Source organism: Pseudophryne corroboree, assembly GCF_028390025.1.
Source record: "Pseudophryne corroboree isolate aPseCor3 chromosome 3 unlocalized genomic scaffold, aPseCor3.hap2 SUPER_3_unloc_2, whole genome shotgun sequence".
Classification (NCBI taxonomy): Eukaryota; Metazoa; Chordata; class Amphibia; order Anura; family Myobatrachidae; genus Pseudophryne; species Pseudophryne corroboree.
Genome location: NW_026967508.1, coordinates 1,021,553 through 1,039,079, shown reverse-complemented (window position 1 = coordinate 1,039,079; position 17,527 = coordinate 1,021,553). Strand labels below are relative to the sequence as shown.

Genomic DNA, 17,527 nt, shown 5'->3' with positions numbered 1-17,527 from the left:
GCATTTGGACCCACTGTTCCCCGCTTGTGTTGTGTGGACTGTATGTACCTCTTCTTTCCAGTCCCAGGGTGACACTATTACCCACATCTGGTAGCTCATACTGTTCTCTTCCACAGGTCTTCCGGTGTATCCTTCCTAAGTGGCGTGGATGTGAGGAGACACGACATTTCACCTGATGTTCCATGGGTGACCCTACTGGTGATGTGGACCTGACCCTCCGCCATGTAGCAGACAACCTCCCTCAGGTGAGATGCATTGACCAACAAGACTCCCTTTGTCCAAAATCACCCCGGCATGCCCAAAGTGCAGCCCTCCGGCACTTGCGTCACTACACATCCAAACATTCCCTGAAACAGCAATGCTGGTCAGGGAATGTTTGGATGTGTAGTGACGCAAGTGCCGGAGGGTTGCATTTGGACCCACTGTTCCCCGCTTGTGTTGTGTGGACTGTATGTACCTCTTCTTTCCAGTCCCAGGGTGACACTATTACCCACATCTGGTAGCTCATACTGTTCTCTTCCACAGGTCTTCCGGTGTATCCTTCCTAAGTGGCGTGGATGTGAGGAGACACGACATTTCACCTGATGTTCCATGGGTGACCCTACTGGTGATGTGGACCTGACCCTCCGCCATGTAGCAGACAACCTCCCTCAGGTGAGATGCATTGACCAACAAGACTCCCTTTGTCCAAAATCACCCCGGCATGCCCAAAGTGCAGCCCTCCGGCACTTGCGTCACTACACATCCAAACATTCCCTGAAACAGCAATGCTGGTCAGGGAATGTTTGGATGTGTAGTGACGCAAGTGCCGGAGGGTTGCATTTGGACCCACTGTTCCCCGCTTGTGTTGTGTGGACTGTATGTACCTCTTCTTTCCAGTCCCAGGGTGACACTATTACCCACATCTGGTAGCTCATACTGTTCTCTTCCACAGGTCTTCCGGTGTATCCTTCCTAAGTGGCGTGGATGTGAAGAGACAGTTCCCCTGATGTTCCCTGGGCAATCTACTTACGTACAATTCAACTGCATTACAAATTTTAATAAAAACCACAGGAAACTTCTATTTTTAAAAGTTTATTGAAGAAAATTTTTTTTTAATAAAGTTTGAAAGTTAATTAAAACAAAAAAGTAGTTTGTTCTTCTTTACATTCTTTTCTTGTGTATATAGATATCTGTGGGGAAAAGAAAAAAAGTATATTAAAGTAAAGACACACTAAATTCATGTTCATTCTTTTTCAATGAAAATTTGTGGAACAACACAGCCCAGCATGAGCCATTGCTGGGCGGTGTTGTTCTACAAAGGCATGCGGTTCAAAGTGAAAGAGTGGCGTCAGTGGTCAGCACTTTGACATGCTAACATTTGTGGAACAACACAGCCCAGCATGAGCCATTGCTGGGCGGTGTTGTTCTACAAAGGCATGCGGTTCAAAGTGAAAGAGTGGCGTCAGTGGTCAGCACTTTGACATGCTAACATTTGTGGAACAACACAGCCCAGCATGAGCCATTGCTGGGCGGTGTTGTTCTACAAAGGCATGCGGTTCAAAGTGAAAGAGTGGCGTCAGTGGTCAGCACTTTGACATGCTAACATTTGTGGAACAACACAGCCCAGCATGAGCCATTGCTGGGCGGTGTTGTTCTACAAAGGCATGCGGTTCAAAGTGAAAGAGTGGCGTCAGTGGTCAGCACTTTGACATGCTAACATTTGTGGAACAACACAGCCCAGCATGAGCCATTGCTGGGCGGTGTTGTTCTACAAAGGCATGCGGTTCAAAGTTTCTTGAATTATACATGGTTCTACTCACCTTGGTACGCTCAACACAAACTTATGCCGTCCACTTCATTTTTCCTCACCAATCCTATGAATAAGTCAAAAACACAGACTAGTGAATAGTAAATTCACACAATGAAAGTCTACTGTACATCATTACAAAAAGGATTTTTTTAAGAAAAAGGGGGTATCAGAATAGCTCTTTGGCCCATCATACATGTAGCCGCAAGGAGCTTTCATCCGTTACCACACGCGCCCGCATACATGCCCGCGCATGTATGCCTACACAAAGCTCCTTGGTAGTACCCGGTCATGGGTGGGGAAGCCCAACAAAGAAAAAACAATAGTAAGAAAAACAACAAACTAATGGGAGGGGAAGACAGGGATACATGAAAAACATTTAAAATAAAATAAAATAATACGACCGGGTTTATGGTGGAAGTCTGTCCGGATCCTCTTCTTCCCCCTGATAGGGCGTGGATGTCCTGGGAGGCTGGGGAGTATGTCGACTGGCCCTCGGTGCCCATGCTACTGAAGATTGTGCGGCTGGTGGTGGAGGCATCTGGGGGGTGGGGTACATCCCTGTATATCCCTGGTACATCTGTGACTGACTGTACTGGGATGGGACTTGAGGAAGGGTACGATGCGTCCTTGTGGCTTGCGACGGCGGATATGGTGGATAACCAGCGTGTTGATCAACTGGTACTGGGAGCTTATCATAGATCATCTGCAGTGTGGTTGCGATGAGCTGTTGGCTGGAAGCGGAGTGTCGATGACTATCCGACATGTTCTTATTGCTTTCTGCCAAACATGTGGTTTTTTCCACAAGCTTGACCAAGGAATCGGACATGATGTTAAGTATGTTCCTATTCTCCCTACGATCTTCAATTATGATCTGTAGTATTGTGGCCGTGCTGTCGGAAATAGTCTTCTGCAGTTCATGCAGATTGTTGGACATTTTCTCCATTGTCCTCTCAATGTTGTCCAGTCTGCTTCCCACAACATTTGTGTATGTATCCTGGCGTGTCCCAATCTCTGATGCCAGGGTGTGAACCCTCTGAACAGTTGAGGGATTCTGCCCTTCCTGGATGTCTGCCACCACATGCATTTGGGCAGCTGAAAAGAAAATTAGACAATATTATCCACATTCATCATACATTTTTTGGAAGGTTCACAATTCAATTTACTCACGCAGGGATGTAGTAACTGGATCATCCTGCACTTCCACCTCGTCATCCTCTGACGACCCCTGTAGGAGATCCGGCCTGAAGTACGAACCAATCCCCGAAGCTAGTCCGCTGCTGGTTCGTGGCACCACTGTTTGCAAAATAATTTTTTTTGGAAAAGTTGATAAACTTTACACAACTACTGCCCCCCCCCCACAAAAAAAACAAACAAACCTTCTCCATCCTGTGATGCCGCTGCTCCAGGTGCTCCACTTGTCCTCGTTTCGGAAGACTTTTCAAGGGTCTGGCTGGATACATCTGCACGGCTGTCCTCAAACCCAAGAAAAGTTTCGTCAGTTAACCCTGTAGACTCAAACAGATCGGGTGATGGGTCCACAAGGGTTGTGTCTTGAGGCTCTTCAGTCACAGTCCCAGAGCTCCTGGAGAGACGACGATCTGGTGATGGCCTGCGCGCAGGAGCTGTAGTTTGGCGCCCATCTTGTGGTGTGGTCGCCGACGGTGTCTGGCGCACAGGTGATAGTCTGTGCACTGATGTCGTCTGGTGCACAGGTGACCAACTGCGCGATGACGAACTGTGGCGCACAGGTGACGATCTGTGTGCTCGCGATGCTTGCGGCGCAGTTGATGGTCCGCGCGCTGCTGCCGATGCCTGCTGCACAGGTGACGGTCCGTGCGCTGGCGATGTCCTGTGCGCAGGTGATGTCCTCTGGGCAGGCCTGTCTGAAAAAAAAAACACATTAGCACATACAAAAATTTTAAAGGGAACTACAGCTCATGTGAATGTATTCTTACCATCAGACCTCCTTTTGGACGGCTGGTCTCCCGCCTTCCTCCGTCTTCTGGGCGGTTCTTCCTCCTCGAGAAAGCCAGCAGGACGGCTGGAGTCCACACCTCCGCGAACTCCTTCGACCATGGCAGGGTTCATGCGCCTTCTAATAACGTCCTCCCAGGGTAGCCACTTCAGATTGAGAGCCGGGCCACCTCCCGTAGCTGTCTCATGTCGGCGCTGAATCCCCATCTTCTTCTTGGTCTGTCTGCGGCAATCACTGTACCGCTTCAAGCAATTTCGGGTGCTCCGTCGGTTTCCAGAAATTGCAGTTACTTGACTGGCGATGGATTCCCAGATGTTCCGCTTTACCTTAAATGCTGTTTTCTGTGCCCTTGATCCATACAAAACGTCGTAGGACCTGTCGACGCAATCCACTAGGACACAGTTTTCCGCCTCAGTGTATCTGGGTCCACGCGGCTTTTTCTGTCCTGCATCTTCACCAGAGGCTTCCTCCTCCGACTGCTCCTCTGGCTGGCTTCTTGCCTTTAGGGATTAAAAAAAAAAAAAAAAATTTTAATAAGATCGGTATGTACCTGTGAGTGTCAGTATCCCTGGCATTGCACACCTATTACAGTAGGTGTGCATGACATTGCACAAACTACAGTGGGTAAAGTTTGATGCTATTTGTGTCTGCAGGTGTGGTTAAGTACCTTTTTACTAGGCTTTTTCTTGGACTTCTCATGGGCCCTTGACGACCGCGGCTGGTCACTAGATGCCTGGTCGGTCGCATCCGCCTCCTGGGTTGGCTCCCACTCCTCATTGCTTTGCAGGGATAGATCCGAGGGGGTGGGGGAAGGGGCGGATCGGGTTTGTTTGTCCCTTGACATCTCTGTTATAAAAAAAAAAAAAACATACATGTATAAATGGCTGCCCCTCACAAAATGGCTGCCCCTCACAAAATGGCTGCCCCTCACAAAATGGCTGCCCCTCACAAAATGTCGACCAGGCTGTCGACTAAACTTGCTCCAAATCACCCCAAAATGGCCAGAAAGCATCCCTGCACACTCAGGAGGCACACCACAGCAAAATTAGGCGGGAAAACACATGTTTGCAAAACAGTCAGCAGCACATGTCGACTAGGCTGTCGACTAAACTTGCTCCAAATCACCCCAAAATGGCCAGAAAGCATCCCTGCACACTCAGGAGGCACCCCACAGCAAAATTAGGCGGGAAAACACATGTTTGCAAAACAGTCAGCAGCACATGTCGACCTGGCTGTCGACTAAACTTGCTCCAAATCACCCCAAAATGGTCAGAAAGCATCCCTGCACACTCAGGAGGCACCCCACAGCAAAATTAGGCGGGAAAACACATGTTTGCAAAACAGTCAGCAGCACATGTCGACCAGGCTGTCGACTAAACTTGCTCCAAATCACCCCAAAATGGCCAGAAAGCATCCCTGCACACTCAGGAGGCACCCCACAGCAAAATTAGGCGGGAAAACACATGTTTGCAAAACAGTCAGCAGCACATGTCGACCTGGCTGTCGACTAAACTTGCTCCAAATCACCCCAAAATGGTCAGAAAGCATCCCTGCACACTCAGGAGGCACCCCACAGCAAAATTAGGCGGGAAAACACATGTTTGCAAAACAGTCAGCAGCACATGTCGACCAGGCTGTCGACTAAACTTGCTCCAAATCACCCCAAAATGGCCAGAAAGCATCCCTGCACACTCAGGAGGCACCCCACAGCAAAATTAGGCGGGAAAACACGTTTGCAAAACAGTCAGCAGCACATGTCGACCTGGCTGTCGACTAAACTTGCTCCAAATCACCCCAAAATGGCCAGAAAGCATCCCTGCACACTCAGGAGGCACCCCACAGCAAAATTAGGCGGGAAAACACATGTTTGCAAAACAGTCAGCAGCACATGTCGACCTGGCTGTCGACTAAACTTGCTCCAAATCACCCCAAAATGGCCAGAAAGCATCCCTGCACACTCAGGAGGCACCCCACAGCAAAATTAGGCGGGAAAACACATGTTTGCAAAACAGTCAGCAGCACATGTCGACCAGGCTGTCGACTAAACTTGCTCCAAATCACCCCAAAATGGCCAGAAAGCATCCCAACACACTCAGGAGGTACACCAATGCTAATAGAAGACCCAAAAAAGTCAATTAAAGAAAAAAAAAAAACGTGAAAAACTACCCCAAAACACAAGTCTCCCCCTAAAAATGCAGCAACACAAGCAAGGGGCTATACACATACCTGCACACATACACAAACACCCCATGTACACCTCATGGCAACCCCCACTACACAAACACATACATGCAACACCAGACACACATGTGGTACTTACCTACAAATGTAGTAAAAGCTCCTAAAATGGCTCTGCTCCGGGGTAACAGGAATCCTCCTGACTGTCCTGGAATAAAGCCTGCTGGGGTGTCCAAACGATATCCACAGCAAACAACCAAATTGCTAGCTCTGCACCTCCTCACACCTCTCTGCAGGTTCACAAAATGGCTGCAGAGCACATGCAGCAAACAAGCTCTAATATAGGGCTGCTTTGGGCGGGAAGGCGAATTCAGTACGCCCACTACTCGCCGACTGGCCGTAATCCGCCTGCGGGAGGGGCGAATCAGTTTTTCATTGAATATTGAGAATTCAGGGTCCCGGCGACAGGGCTGCGGCTGGCGATAGCGGGCGAATTATACAGAGGCGGATCTAATGACGCGATTCGCCCGCTATTGCATATACCCCTATGTGTCCAGCAGATTCATACAGGCGGCTTCCCAGACAGGTCACACACATAGCACACCGATCCAGTCACACAAATCTATCAGGTGTCTCCATGTGTCTTGCAGACTCTCATACAGGCGGCTTCCCAGACAGGTCACACACATAGCACACCGATCCCGTCACACACACCTATCAGGTGTCTATGTGTTCTGCAGACTCTCATACAGGCAGCTTCCCAGGCAGGTCACACACATATCACACCAATCCTGTCACACACATCTATCGGGTGTCTCTATGTGTTCTGCAGACTCTCATACAGGCAGCTGGTCTCAGGCTTTGTTATTACAAAATAAATCCCATATACACTGTGTTTTGCTATGGGTTATACATAGGCTTATCATACTATCCCTTTCAACTGGGACACTCGTGGATTACACAGGTTCTGTCGCTAGCAGACATCAAACCAGCATTTCCCCTTGTTCTAATCAGATAGCGAACCCATGTAATTCAGAAATGTCCCAGTTTAAAGGAATAGTATTGTAAGCCTAGTTACGGTATGCTCTAGGTGCATCTGGTTGGCAGATCACAAGTCTTCAGTAACTGATACTGAGCCATATGTATAGATGGAGCCACTAATTATCTGCTCCGTTACACTCCTAGCACGTCAGTGTGCACAATTATCCCGCGCAGTATACCAGCACGTCTAATAATTGGTATCTGCACATATACATTCACAATGGTCCCGTCCTACGCACCGATCACCTGTCCCATCCATCAATCAGCAATCCCATAGTACAACCATCCTGTCACACCGATTCTGTCATACACATAGCACACAAACGCCATCACACACACGCTGGAGGGTCATGTGCTCCAATTGTGAGAGGACCGTACATCATACAGACACACACTGCAGGGTCACTGCATCTCATGTGCTCCAACTGTGAGAGGACCGTACATCATACAGACACACACTGCAGGGTCACTGCATCTCATGTGCTCCAATTGTGAGAGGACCGTACATCATACAGACACACACTGCAGGGTCACTGCATCTCATGTGCTCCAACTGTGAGAGGACCGTACATCATACAGACACACACTGCAGGGTCACTGCATCTCATGGGCTCCAACTGTGAGAGGACCGTATATCATACAGACACACACTGCAGGGTCACTGCATCTCATGGGCTCCAATTGTGAGAGGACCGTACATCATACAGACACACACTGCAGGGTCACTGCATCTCATGTGCTCCAATTGTGAGAGGACCGTACATCACACAGACACACACTGGAGGGTCACTACATCTCATGTGCTCCAATTGTGAGAGGACTGTACATCACACTGCATCTCATGTGCTCCCCCTGTATAATAGGACACCACAGGCTGCTCCCTCTGTATAGAAAGACACCACACCTGTATAACAGTAATAATAATAATAGGACACCACAGCCTGCTCCCCCTGTATAATAACAACAACAACAACAACAACAACAGGACACCACATGCTACTCCCCATGTATTATGATAAAATAATCATCATCATCACCACCACAGGACACTACAGGCCGCTCCCCCTGTATTATTACAATAATAACAACAACAACAACAACAACAACAGGACACCACAGGCCGCTCCCCCTGAATAATAATAATAATAACAACAACAACAACAGCAGCAGCACACCACAGGCCGCTCCCCATGTATTATCATTATTGTTGTTATAATACATGGGGAGTGGCATGTGGTGTGCTGTTATTATAATAATAGTAATAATAATAATAATACATGGGGAGCAGCCGATGGTGTCCTGTTGTTGTAATAACAACAACAACAACAACAACAGGACACCACCGGCTGCTCCCCATGTATTATTATAATAACAACAACAACAACAACAACAACAGGACACCACAGGCCACTCCACCTGTATAATAATAAAAAATAACAACAACAACAACAACAACAACAACAGGACACCACAGGCTGCTCCCCATGTATTATAATAAAATAATAATCATAACAGGACACCACATGCCGCTCCCCCTGAATCATAATACAGGTTGAGTATCCCTTATCCAAAATGCTTGGGACCAGAGGTATTTTGGATATGGGATTTTTCCGTATTTTGGAATAATTGCATACCATAATGAGATATCATGGTGATGGGACCTAAATTTAAGCACAGAATACATTTATGTTACATATACACATTATACACACAGCCTGAAGGTAATTTTAACCAATATTTTTTATAACTTTGTACATTAAACAAAGTGTGTCTACATTCACACAATTCATTTATGTTTCATATACACCTTGGCCCTCATTCAGAGTTGATCGCTCGCAAGGCGAATGTAGCAGAGTTACACACGCTAAGCCGCCGCCTACTGGGAGTGAATCTTAGCTTCTTAAATGTGCGACCGATGTATGCGCAATATTGCGATCACAAACGAGTTAGCAGTTTTTGAGTAGCTTCAGACTTACTCTGCCTGTGCGATCAGTTCAGTGCTTTTCGTTCCTGGCTGACGTCATAAACACACCCAGCGTTCGCCCAGGCACACCCACCGTTTCCCCGGCCACTCCTGCGTTTTTTCCGGAAACGGTAGCGTTTTCAGCCACACGCCCCTAAAACGCCGTGCATCCGCCCAGTAACACCCATTTCCTGTCAATCACAATGCGAACGTCGGAGCGATGAAAAAGCCGTGAGTAAACTTACTTTCTTCATAGCAAAGTTACTTGGCGCAGTCGCAGTGCGAACATTGCGCATGCGCACTAAGAGAATTCTCACTGCGATGCGATGAAAATCTCCGAGCGAACAACTCGGAATGAGGGCCCTTATACGCACAGCCTGAAGGTCATTTAATACAATATTATTAATAACTTTGTGTATTAAACAAAGTTTGTGTACATTGAGCCATCAGAAAGCAAAGGTTTCACACTCTCACTCAAAAAAGTCCGTATTTCGGAATATTCCGTATTTCGGAATATTTGGATATGGGATACTCAACCTGTAATAAATAGCACATCACAGGCTGCTCCCCCTATATAATAATAATAATAACAACAACAATAAGACACCACAGGCTGCTCCCCCTATATAATAATAATAGTAACAACAACAACAACAAGACACCACAGACCACTCCCCATGTATTATTATTATTATAATAATTACAACTACAAGCCGCTCCCCATGTATTATAATAAAATAATAATCATAACAGGACACCACAAGCCACTCCCTCTGTATAACAATAATAATAACAACAACAGGACACCACAGGCTACTCACCATGTATTATAATAAATAATAATAATCATAACAAGACCACAGGCCACTCCCCCTTTATAATAATAATAATAATATTAATATTTTTCTCGTAGACGTAGAGGATACTGGGGTCCACATCAGTACCATGGGGTATAGACATTTCCACTAGGGGCCTTCGGCACTTTAAGAAATCAATAGTGTGGACTGGCTCCTCCCTCTATGTCCCTCCTACCAGACTCAGTCTAGAAACTGTGCCAGAGGAGATGGACATACCATGAGAGAAGGATAGGTAAGTATAGTGGTGAGATTCCGGTCCAGCACACACAACACGAGGAAAGCCATGCTAACCAAACATGAAACAGGAACAGCAACAGCTAAACCAACAGTACTTAACCAAGTAACAGTGCAGAAAAGAAGCACCGGGCGGGCGCCCAGTATCCTCTATGGACTATGAGAGAAGGATTTACCGATAGAAAATAGGATTTTAATTACCTGTTACATCCTCGAGGATACTGAGGTCCACATTAGTACAATGGGGATGTACCAAAGCTCCCAAACTGGGTGGGAGAGTGCTGAGGGTCCTGCAGAACTGATTGACCAAACTGAAGGTCCTCAGAGACCAAAGTATCGAACTTGTAGAACTTAGCAAACAAGTTCGAACCAGGCCAAGTAGCTGCTCGACAGAGCTGTAAGGCCGAGACACCCCGGGAAGCCGCCCAGGAAGAACCCACCGGCCTAGTAGAGTGGGCATGTAAAGATCTAGAAACCGGCAAACCTGCCGTAGAGTAAGCATGCTGGATAGTAAGCTCGATTCAGCGAGCAATAGACTGCTTGAAAGCAGGACACCCAATTTTATTGGCATCATAGAGTACAAACAGCGAGTCCGATTCTCTGTGACGAGCTGTCCGTTTGACATAGTTTTTCAAAATCTGCACAACATCCAGGGACTTTGAAGTGGAAGAGGTGTCAGTAAGCACTGGAATCACAATAGGCTGGTTGATATGAAATGCAGATACCACCTTTGGAAGAAATTGCTGACGAGTTCTGAGTTCAGCTCTATCTTCATGAAAAATCAAATAGGGGCTCTTGTGAAAGCCGAAGCCAGGGCCAGCAATGTGACGGTCTTCCATGTAAGAAACTTTACATCAACCTCCTGTAAAGGCTCAAACCATTCAGAATGTAGAAACTGCAACTCATGAGATCCCAAGGTGCCGTGGAAGGCACAAAGGGCGGCTGGATGTGCAGAACCCCTTTTGAAGAACGTCTGAACCTCAGGGAGGTATGCCAACTGTTTTTGGGAGAAAATAACAAGGCCAAGATCTGGACCTTTAAGGAACCCAGGGGTAGGCCCACATCCACTCCTGACTGCAGAAAACGACCCAGCTGAAATTCCACCCTAGGGAACTTCCTGTTTTCACACCAAGACATATACGTCTTCCAAATACGGTGGTAATGTTTAGACATTACCCCTTTTCTCGCTTGGAACAGGGTAGGAATTACCCTGTCCGGAATGCCTTTCCGGGCTAAAATTTTACGCTCAACCGCCATGCCGTCAAACGTAGCCGCGGTAAGTCTTGATAGATGAACGGCCCCTGTTGCAGAAGATCCTCTCAAAGAGGTAGAGGCCATGGATCCTCCAGGAGCATGTCCAGGAGATCTGCATACCAAGCTCTTCTTGGCCAATCCGGAGAAATGAGAATGAGAATTGCTTGAACCTTTTCTCTTTTTATTTTTGTTGAGAATTCTTGGGATCAGTGGAAGTTGTGGAAACACATACACCAACTTGTAAACCCATGGAGGCACCAGAGCGTCCACCGCCACTGCCTGTGGGTCTCTCGACCTGGGACAATACCACCTGAGTTTCTTGTTGAGACGAGAGGCCATCATGTTGATTTGTGGAATTTCCTACTGACATGTCACACACCCGAACACCTCCGTGTGAAGGCCCCACTCTCCTGGGTGGAGGTCGTGTCTGCTGAAGAAGTTCGCTTCCCAGTTGTCTACTCCCGGAATGAAGACCGCCGACAACGCCACAGTGTGTCTTTCTGCCCAGAGGAAAATCGTGTTACCTCTTACATTGCTGCTCTGCTCTTTGTTCCGCCCTTTCGGTATATGTACGTAACTGCCGTCACATTGTCCGACTGAACCTGGATTGCCTTATCTTGAAGAAGATGGCCTGCCTGCAGAAGGGCGCTGTATATGGCCCTTAGTTCCAGAATATTGATTGGAATAATGGTTTCCTGATTTGACCATTTTCCTTGGAAGTGTGCCCCCTGGGTGACTGCTCCCCAACCTCTGAGGCTTGCGTCTGTGGTTAGCAGAATCCAATTTTGAATCTCGAACCTTCAGCCTTTGGTCAGGTGAGAAGTCTGGAGCCACCACAGAAGAGAAATCCTGGCTTTTGACAACAGACAAATCCTCTGGTGCATGTGTAAATGCGATCTGGACTATTTGTCCAACAGGTCCAGCTGGAAGGGTCTTGCATGAAACCTTCCATACTGCAGTGCCTCGTAAGCGGCTACCATCTTTCCCAGAAGGCGAATGCAGAGATGTTTGTTTTAGAACATCCTGCACCATTGACTGGATCACCACTGGCTTTTCCAATGGAAGGAATGCCTTCTGTACCTCCGTATCATCCCCAGGAACGAAAGCCTCCGAGTTGGTTCCAGGTTAGATTTTGGTAGGTTCAGAATCCACCCGTGATCCTGGAGTAGTCAGGTTGAGACGGCAATGTTGTCCAATAACCGCTCCCTGAATGGTGCTTTTATCAGCAGATCGTCCAGGTACGGAATAATGTTCACTTCCCATTTGCGGAGGACAAACATAATATCCGCCATTACCTTGGTGAATACCCTCGGAGTCGTGGAGAGGCCAAAGGGCAAAGCCTGGAACTGGTAGTGACAGTCCTGTAAGGCAAACCTGAGATAAGCCTGATGAGGCAGACAGATCGGTATATGAAGGTACGCATCCTTGATATCCAGAGACACCAAGAATTCCCCTTCCTCCAGACCCAAGATCACCGCTCTCAGACATTCCATCTTGAATTTGCACACCCGTAAGTACGGGTTCAACGACTTGAGGTTCAAAATGGGTCTCACCGCACCGTCCGGTTTTAGTACCACAAACAAGTTGGAATAATAACCCCTGGACCGTAGCTGAGGTGGAACGGGAACAATGACCTGAGTCCGTAACAGTTTTTGAATTTCATCCTGTAAATTAAAACTTGCCTCCTGAGAAGCTGGTAAGCCTGACTTGAAGAATCTGTGAGGTAGGAGTTCCTGAAACTCCAGTCTGTACTCCTGGGCGATGACCTCTTTGACCCAGGGATCCTGGCATGACATCGCCCATATGTGACTGAAATCTCTTAATTGGGCTCCTACCTGCCTGTCTCCCAGGCAGAGAGGTCAACCGTCATGCTGAAGGCTTTGAGGAAACAGAACCGGAGTGTTTTCTGGGTTTATCTCTATTGCCTTTGAAGGCTGTAAAAGAACCCTTGGCTTTATGTTTGAATATTGCTGTCCGAAAGGACTGCAGAGTCGGAGCAGAGTAGGTCTTCCTAGCTGGTGGGGCTGCGGAAGGAAGATATGTAGACTCACCCGGCGTAGCCTTGGATATCCACGTATCCAGTCCGTCACCAAAAAGTGCCTCGTCTGTGAAAGGTAGGCTTTTCACACCCTTTCTGCAATCCGCATCGCCTTCCACTGACGTAGCCATAGGCCCCTGCGTGCTGACACTGCCATGGCTGTGGAGCGTGCATTGAGCAATCCAATTTCGTTTATGGCTTCCACCATAAAATTTGCAGAGTCCTGTATATATTGCAGCAGTAAAATCATCTCACCTCTTGGTAAGGAATCTAACCCCTCAATTAGGTAACCTGACCATTTTGCAATGGCCCTAGTGATCCAAGCACTAGCAATAGTGGGTCTCTGGGCCACCCCTGCAACTGTGTACAGAGATTTGAGAGTGGTCTCAGTCTTGCGGTCTGCCGCATCTTTTAAGGAGATTACCCCCGGGACCGGTAAAACTATTTTACGTGATAATCTAGATACCGATGTGTCAACAATTGGTGGGTTTTCCAATTTTTTTCTATCGTCCTGAGGAAAAGGGAAAGATGTGAGTAGGGATCTGAAACTTCTTGGCAGGATTAGACCAAGTTTCTTCATACAGGTTGAGTATCCCTTATCCAAAACGCTTGGGACCAGAGGTATTTTGGATATGGTATATTTCCGTATTTTGGAATAATGGCATACCATAATGAGATATCAAGGTGATGGGACCTAAGTCTAAGCACAGAATGCATTTATGTTACATATACACCTTATACACACAGGCTGAAGGTCATTTAATACAATATGTTTAATAACTTTGTGTATTAAACAAAATTTGTGTACATTGAGCCATCAGAAAACAAAGGTTTCACTATCTCACTCTCACTCAAAAAAGTCCGTATTTCGGAATATTCCGTATTTCAGAATATTTGGATACGGGATACTCAACCTGTATAAGGAATTTAATTCCTTAGATGCAGGGAAAGTAGCAGAGGATTTCTTTTTTACATTAAAATAAGATTCCTCATCCTCCTCTGTCACCTTGTCAGGAATGTGCAGGACTTCTCTAATAGCCTCTATCAGGGCCTGTATTCCCTGTGACAGAGCTGCATCCCCCCCCTCCCGAGTCCACCTCACCCTCCTCTGGGTCTGATACATCATCATCATCGGTATCAGCCTGCATGATTTGGGCCAGAGTACGCTTCTGTGGACAAATGGCAGGGGTCTGAGACGCTGGAATGGGAACTGAATCTCTATTCATCAGGTCATCCATAGACTGTCTTAAGTATTGCGTCTCCTCATTTTGGGATAATTTATGTGAAATATTTGAGATCATCTCTTTTAATGAATCCTACCATGCAGGTTCTGCCCCACTAGCCTGAGAATGTGCACTATCCTGAGTACACTGTAGGGATCCCCCTGAGTGAGAAAAACACTCTTCTGTGCATAAAACACACTCCTTTGACATAGTAAAATGTAAAAGAACACACACACATACAGGATGAATAGGGTAAAAGCACAGTTAACCCACACCGGGCCCCCCTAGGGAGACACAGAGTATGATGGAGCCAGCCACACAGCGCCCCTATAGTTAATTATAAGGTTAGCTGGGTCGCAAACAAAGCCCTCTTAATAAAGGCTCCGTATTCTAATACTGCTACCCCCTTTTGCTATGACCCCTTGGTACCGCTGAGGCAAGCTGGAGGCCTTGTGCAGGGGCTGCGCTTCCCTGCTGGTCTGTCTGTGTAGAGCTGCAGAGGGAAAATGGCGCTGGTGAGCTGCTGGGTCCGCTCATAGTGAAGCCCCGCCCCCGTAATGGCACACAGTCTTCCCGTTTTTTTTATACTGGCTGAGGTATGCATGGTGCTTAACAGTGGGTTAGAATCCCTGTAAGCTAGTTTGCCAGTCTGGGTAATGTTTGTAGTGGCTCAGCGTGCTCCTCACAGCGGAACACACGCACACAGCATGTCACCCTGAGCCCTGGAGTGCAGCCTGCCTGTCAGTGCTGCTCTCCACACCCTTATGCCGCCATTTCAGCCGGTGACCCATTAACCGGAACACCGGCCACCTACTCGCTACTCCTCTTATTTATGGCTCTGTTAGGGGTGGCGGTGTGTTGTGGGACCGTACGCTCGCAGTGCTGGGGCTTGCGAATAGGACCCTCAGGAGCTCAGTGTCCTGTCAGCGGGGAACGAGACCATTAACCCTGGAGGAGATTGCACCGTCCCCCCTCGCCCTCTTCTGGAGCTTCCATAAGCGTGACCAGCTCCTCCGGGCACATTTTCTAAACTGAGTCTGGTAGGAGGGGCATAGAGGGAGGAGCCAGTGCACACTATTGATTTCTTAAAGTGCCCAAGGCTCCTAGTGGACCCGTCTATACCCCATGGTACTAATGTGGACCCCCAGTATCCTCTAAAACGTAAGAGAAAATAATAATAATAATAATTACAGGACACCACAAGCTACTCCTCATGTATCATAATAAAATAATAATCATCATCATAACAGTACACTACAGGCTGCTCCCCCTGTATAATAATAATAATAATAATAATAATAATAATAACAACAACAGGACACCACAGGCCGCTCCCCTTTTATAATATTAATAACATGACACCACAGGCCGCTCCCTTTGTAAAATAATAATAATAAGGGCTGCGGCTGCTTCCCGGCCTATACAGCAAGGCGCCATTACCTGATCTCCGCCGCCACTGGGAGGTTGCATAAAAAATTAAACCCCCCCTTCAAGCGTGTGGACCGCATATACCGGAAGTAAGGTGGAACGCACAGGCCGGAAGTAGTGTATGATTGGCAGACAACTGACGCGCAGCACAGCTGACCCAACTTAAGCAGCCACAGTATTACTGGACGCCGGGCAGAGCTGATAATAACCCCGCCCCGGGCTCCCACCCTCTCACGCAGTGGCCACAGAACTTCGCTCTGTAACTATTATTAATATATATCCCCAGTACAGGAGACCGGCGGCCATTTTCTTGTATACCTGCCCTGCTGCAGTAATAAAATGTGCCGTGTAGGGACGTCAAAGCGGCGGCCATTTTCCTTTGGACTGAGCACCGCCTTTTCTCTATAATTCCCATACCACAACCGCCGCAGGAGCAGGCAGAGAGCAGCTATTGCTGTGTCTGGCAGCAGGGAATTCAATGATATTATTATTATTATTCTATGGGTTGAGCAGTTTTGGTGTCAGATTGCTATACTACAGGGGGAGCAGCCACTGTATAGTGCAGCTGGAGCAGACTCTAGTGCTGCATTATCACTGTACATGTGGCTGGCACTGACTCTAGGTCTAGTGTCCTTTTACTGTAATACAGGTGGTGCAGGGGTGTAGTATGTTATGCCAGCGGTCGGGGCATGCTGGCAGCTGTGTGAGTGCAAATTAGCTACGTGCGCCAAGCTATTTATTTTCCCCCCCAGGGAGGTCGTGGACCCCCAAGAGGGAGACTAGTTGTCGGTATGCCGGGTGTCGGTATACTGAGCGACGGTATCCCAACAGCCGGCATACTGAATACCACCCATGGTGGTGCAGACCCTGTTGTTACTGTGATACAGGCGGTGCAGACCCCACTATTGCCATAACAAAGGTGGCGCAGTCACCACTGCTACTGTAATACAGAGAGCACAGACTCTGCTGTTACCGTATTACAAGGGGCATAATGCAGGTGGTGCAGACCCCGCTGATACTGTAATGCAGGTAGCCCAGACTCCACTATTACCATAATACAGGCTGCACATGCCTCACTGTTACTGTACTACAGGCGGTGCATATTCCGCTGTTACTGTAATACAGGCGGTGCATATTCCGCTGTTACTGTACTACAGGCGGTCCATATTCCGCTGTTACTGTACTACAGGCGGTGCATATTCCGCTGTTACTGTAATACAGGCGGTGCATATTCCGCTGTTACTGTACTACAGGCGGTGCATATTCCGCTGTTACTGTACTACAGGCGGTGCATATTCCGCTGTTACTGTACCACAGGCTGCACATGCCTCACTGTTACTGTACTACAGGCGGTCCATATTCCGCTGTTACTGTACTACAGGCGGTGCATATTCCGCTGTTACTGTACTACAGGCGGTGCATATTCCGCTGTTACTGTAATACAGGCTGCACATGCCTCACTGTTACTGTACTACAGGCGGTGCATATTCCGCTGTTACTGTACTACAGGCGGTCCATATTCCGCTGTTACTGTACTACAGGCG

General features: G+C 47.6%; 2 protein-coding genes across 3 annotated transcripts in view; both read right to left on the bottom strand.

Annotated features, from left to right (window-relative positions):
* The window catches only part of LOC134983596 (zinc finger protein OZF-like), a 38,143-nt gene extending 21,986 nt beyond the window's left edge, over nt 1-16,157 (bottom strand). For both annotated transcript variants that reach the window (XM_063949263.1, XM_063949264.1), the window contains exon 1: nt 15,996-16,157. The gene's annotated coding sequence lies outside the window, so the exon portion shown is untranslated. The remainder of the gene's footprint in view (nt 1-15,995) is intronic.
* Nucleotides 1,059-6,490, bottom strand: LOC134983598 (serine/arginine repetitive matrix protein 1-like). Its single transcript, XM_063949265.1, has 7 exons — nt 6,088-6,490; nt 4,435-4,613; nt 3,748-4,267; nt 3,169-3,675; nt 2,960-3,085; nt 1,803-2,884; nt 1,059-1,172 (listed from the first exon to the last, which is right to left on the bottom strand). The coding sequence occupies exons 2-6, from the start codon at nt 4,609-4,611 to the stop codon at nt 2,199-2,201; spliced, it is 2,016 nt and encodes a 671-aa protein (XP_063805335.1). The 5' UTR covers nt 4,612-4,613; nt 6,088-6,490; the 3' UTR covers nt 1,059-1,172; nt 1,803-2,198.
* Nucleotides 16,158-17,527: the final 1,370 nt, after the last annotated feature.

Bases quoted from the DNA above. Each gene is read 5' to 3' on its own strand.
- LOC134983598 (XM_063949265.1), bottom strand. From the start codon at position 4,611: ATGTCAAGGGACAAACAAACCCGATCCGCCCCTTCCCCCACCCCCTCG. The intron at 4,268-4,434 runs GTACTTAACCAC...TAATCCCTAAAG, and splicing joins AGAAAAAGCCTAGTAAAAAG to GCAAGAAGCCAGCCAGAGGA. The intron at 2,885-2,959 runs GTGAGTAAATTG...TTTTCTTTTCAG, and splicing joins TCCAGTTACTACATCCCTGC to CTGCCCAAATGCATGTGGTG.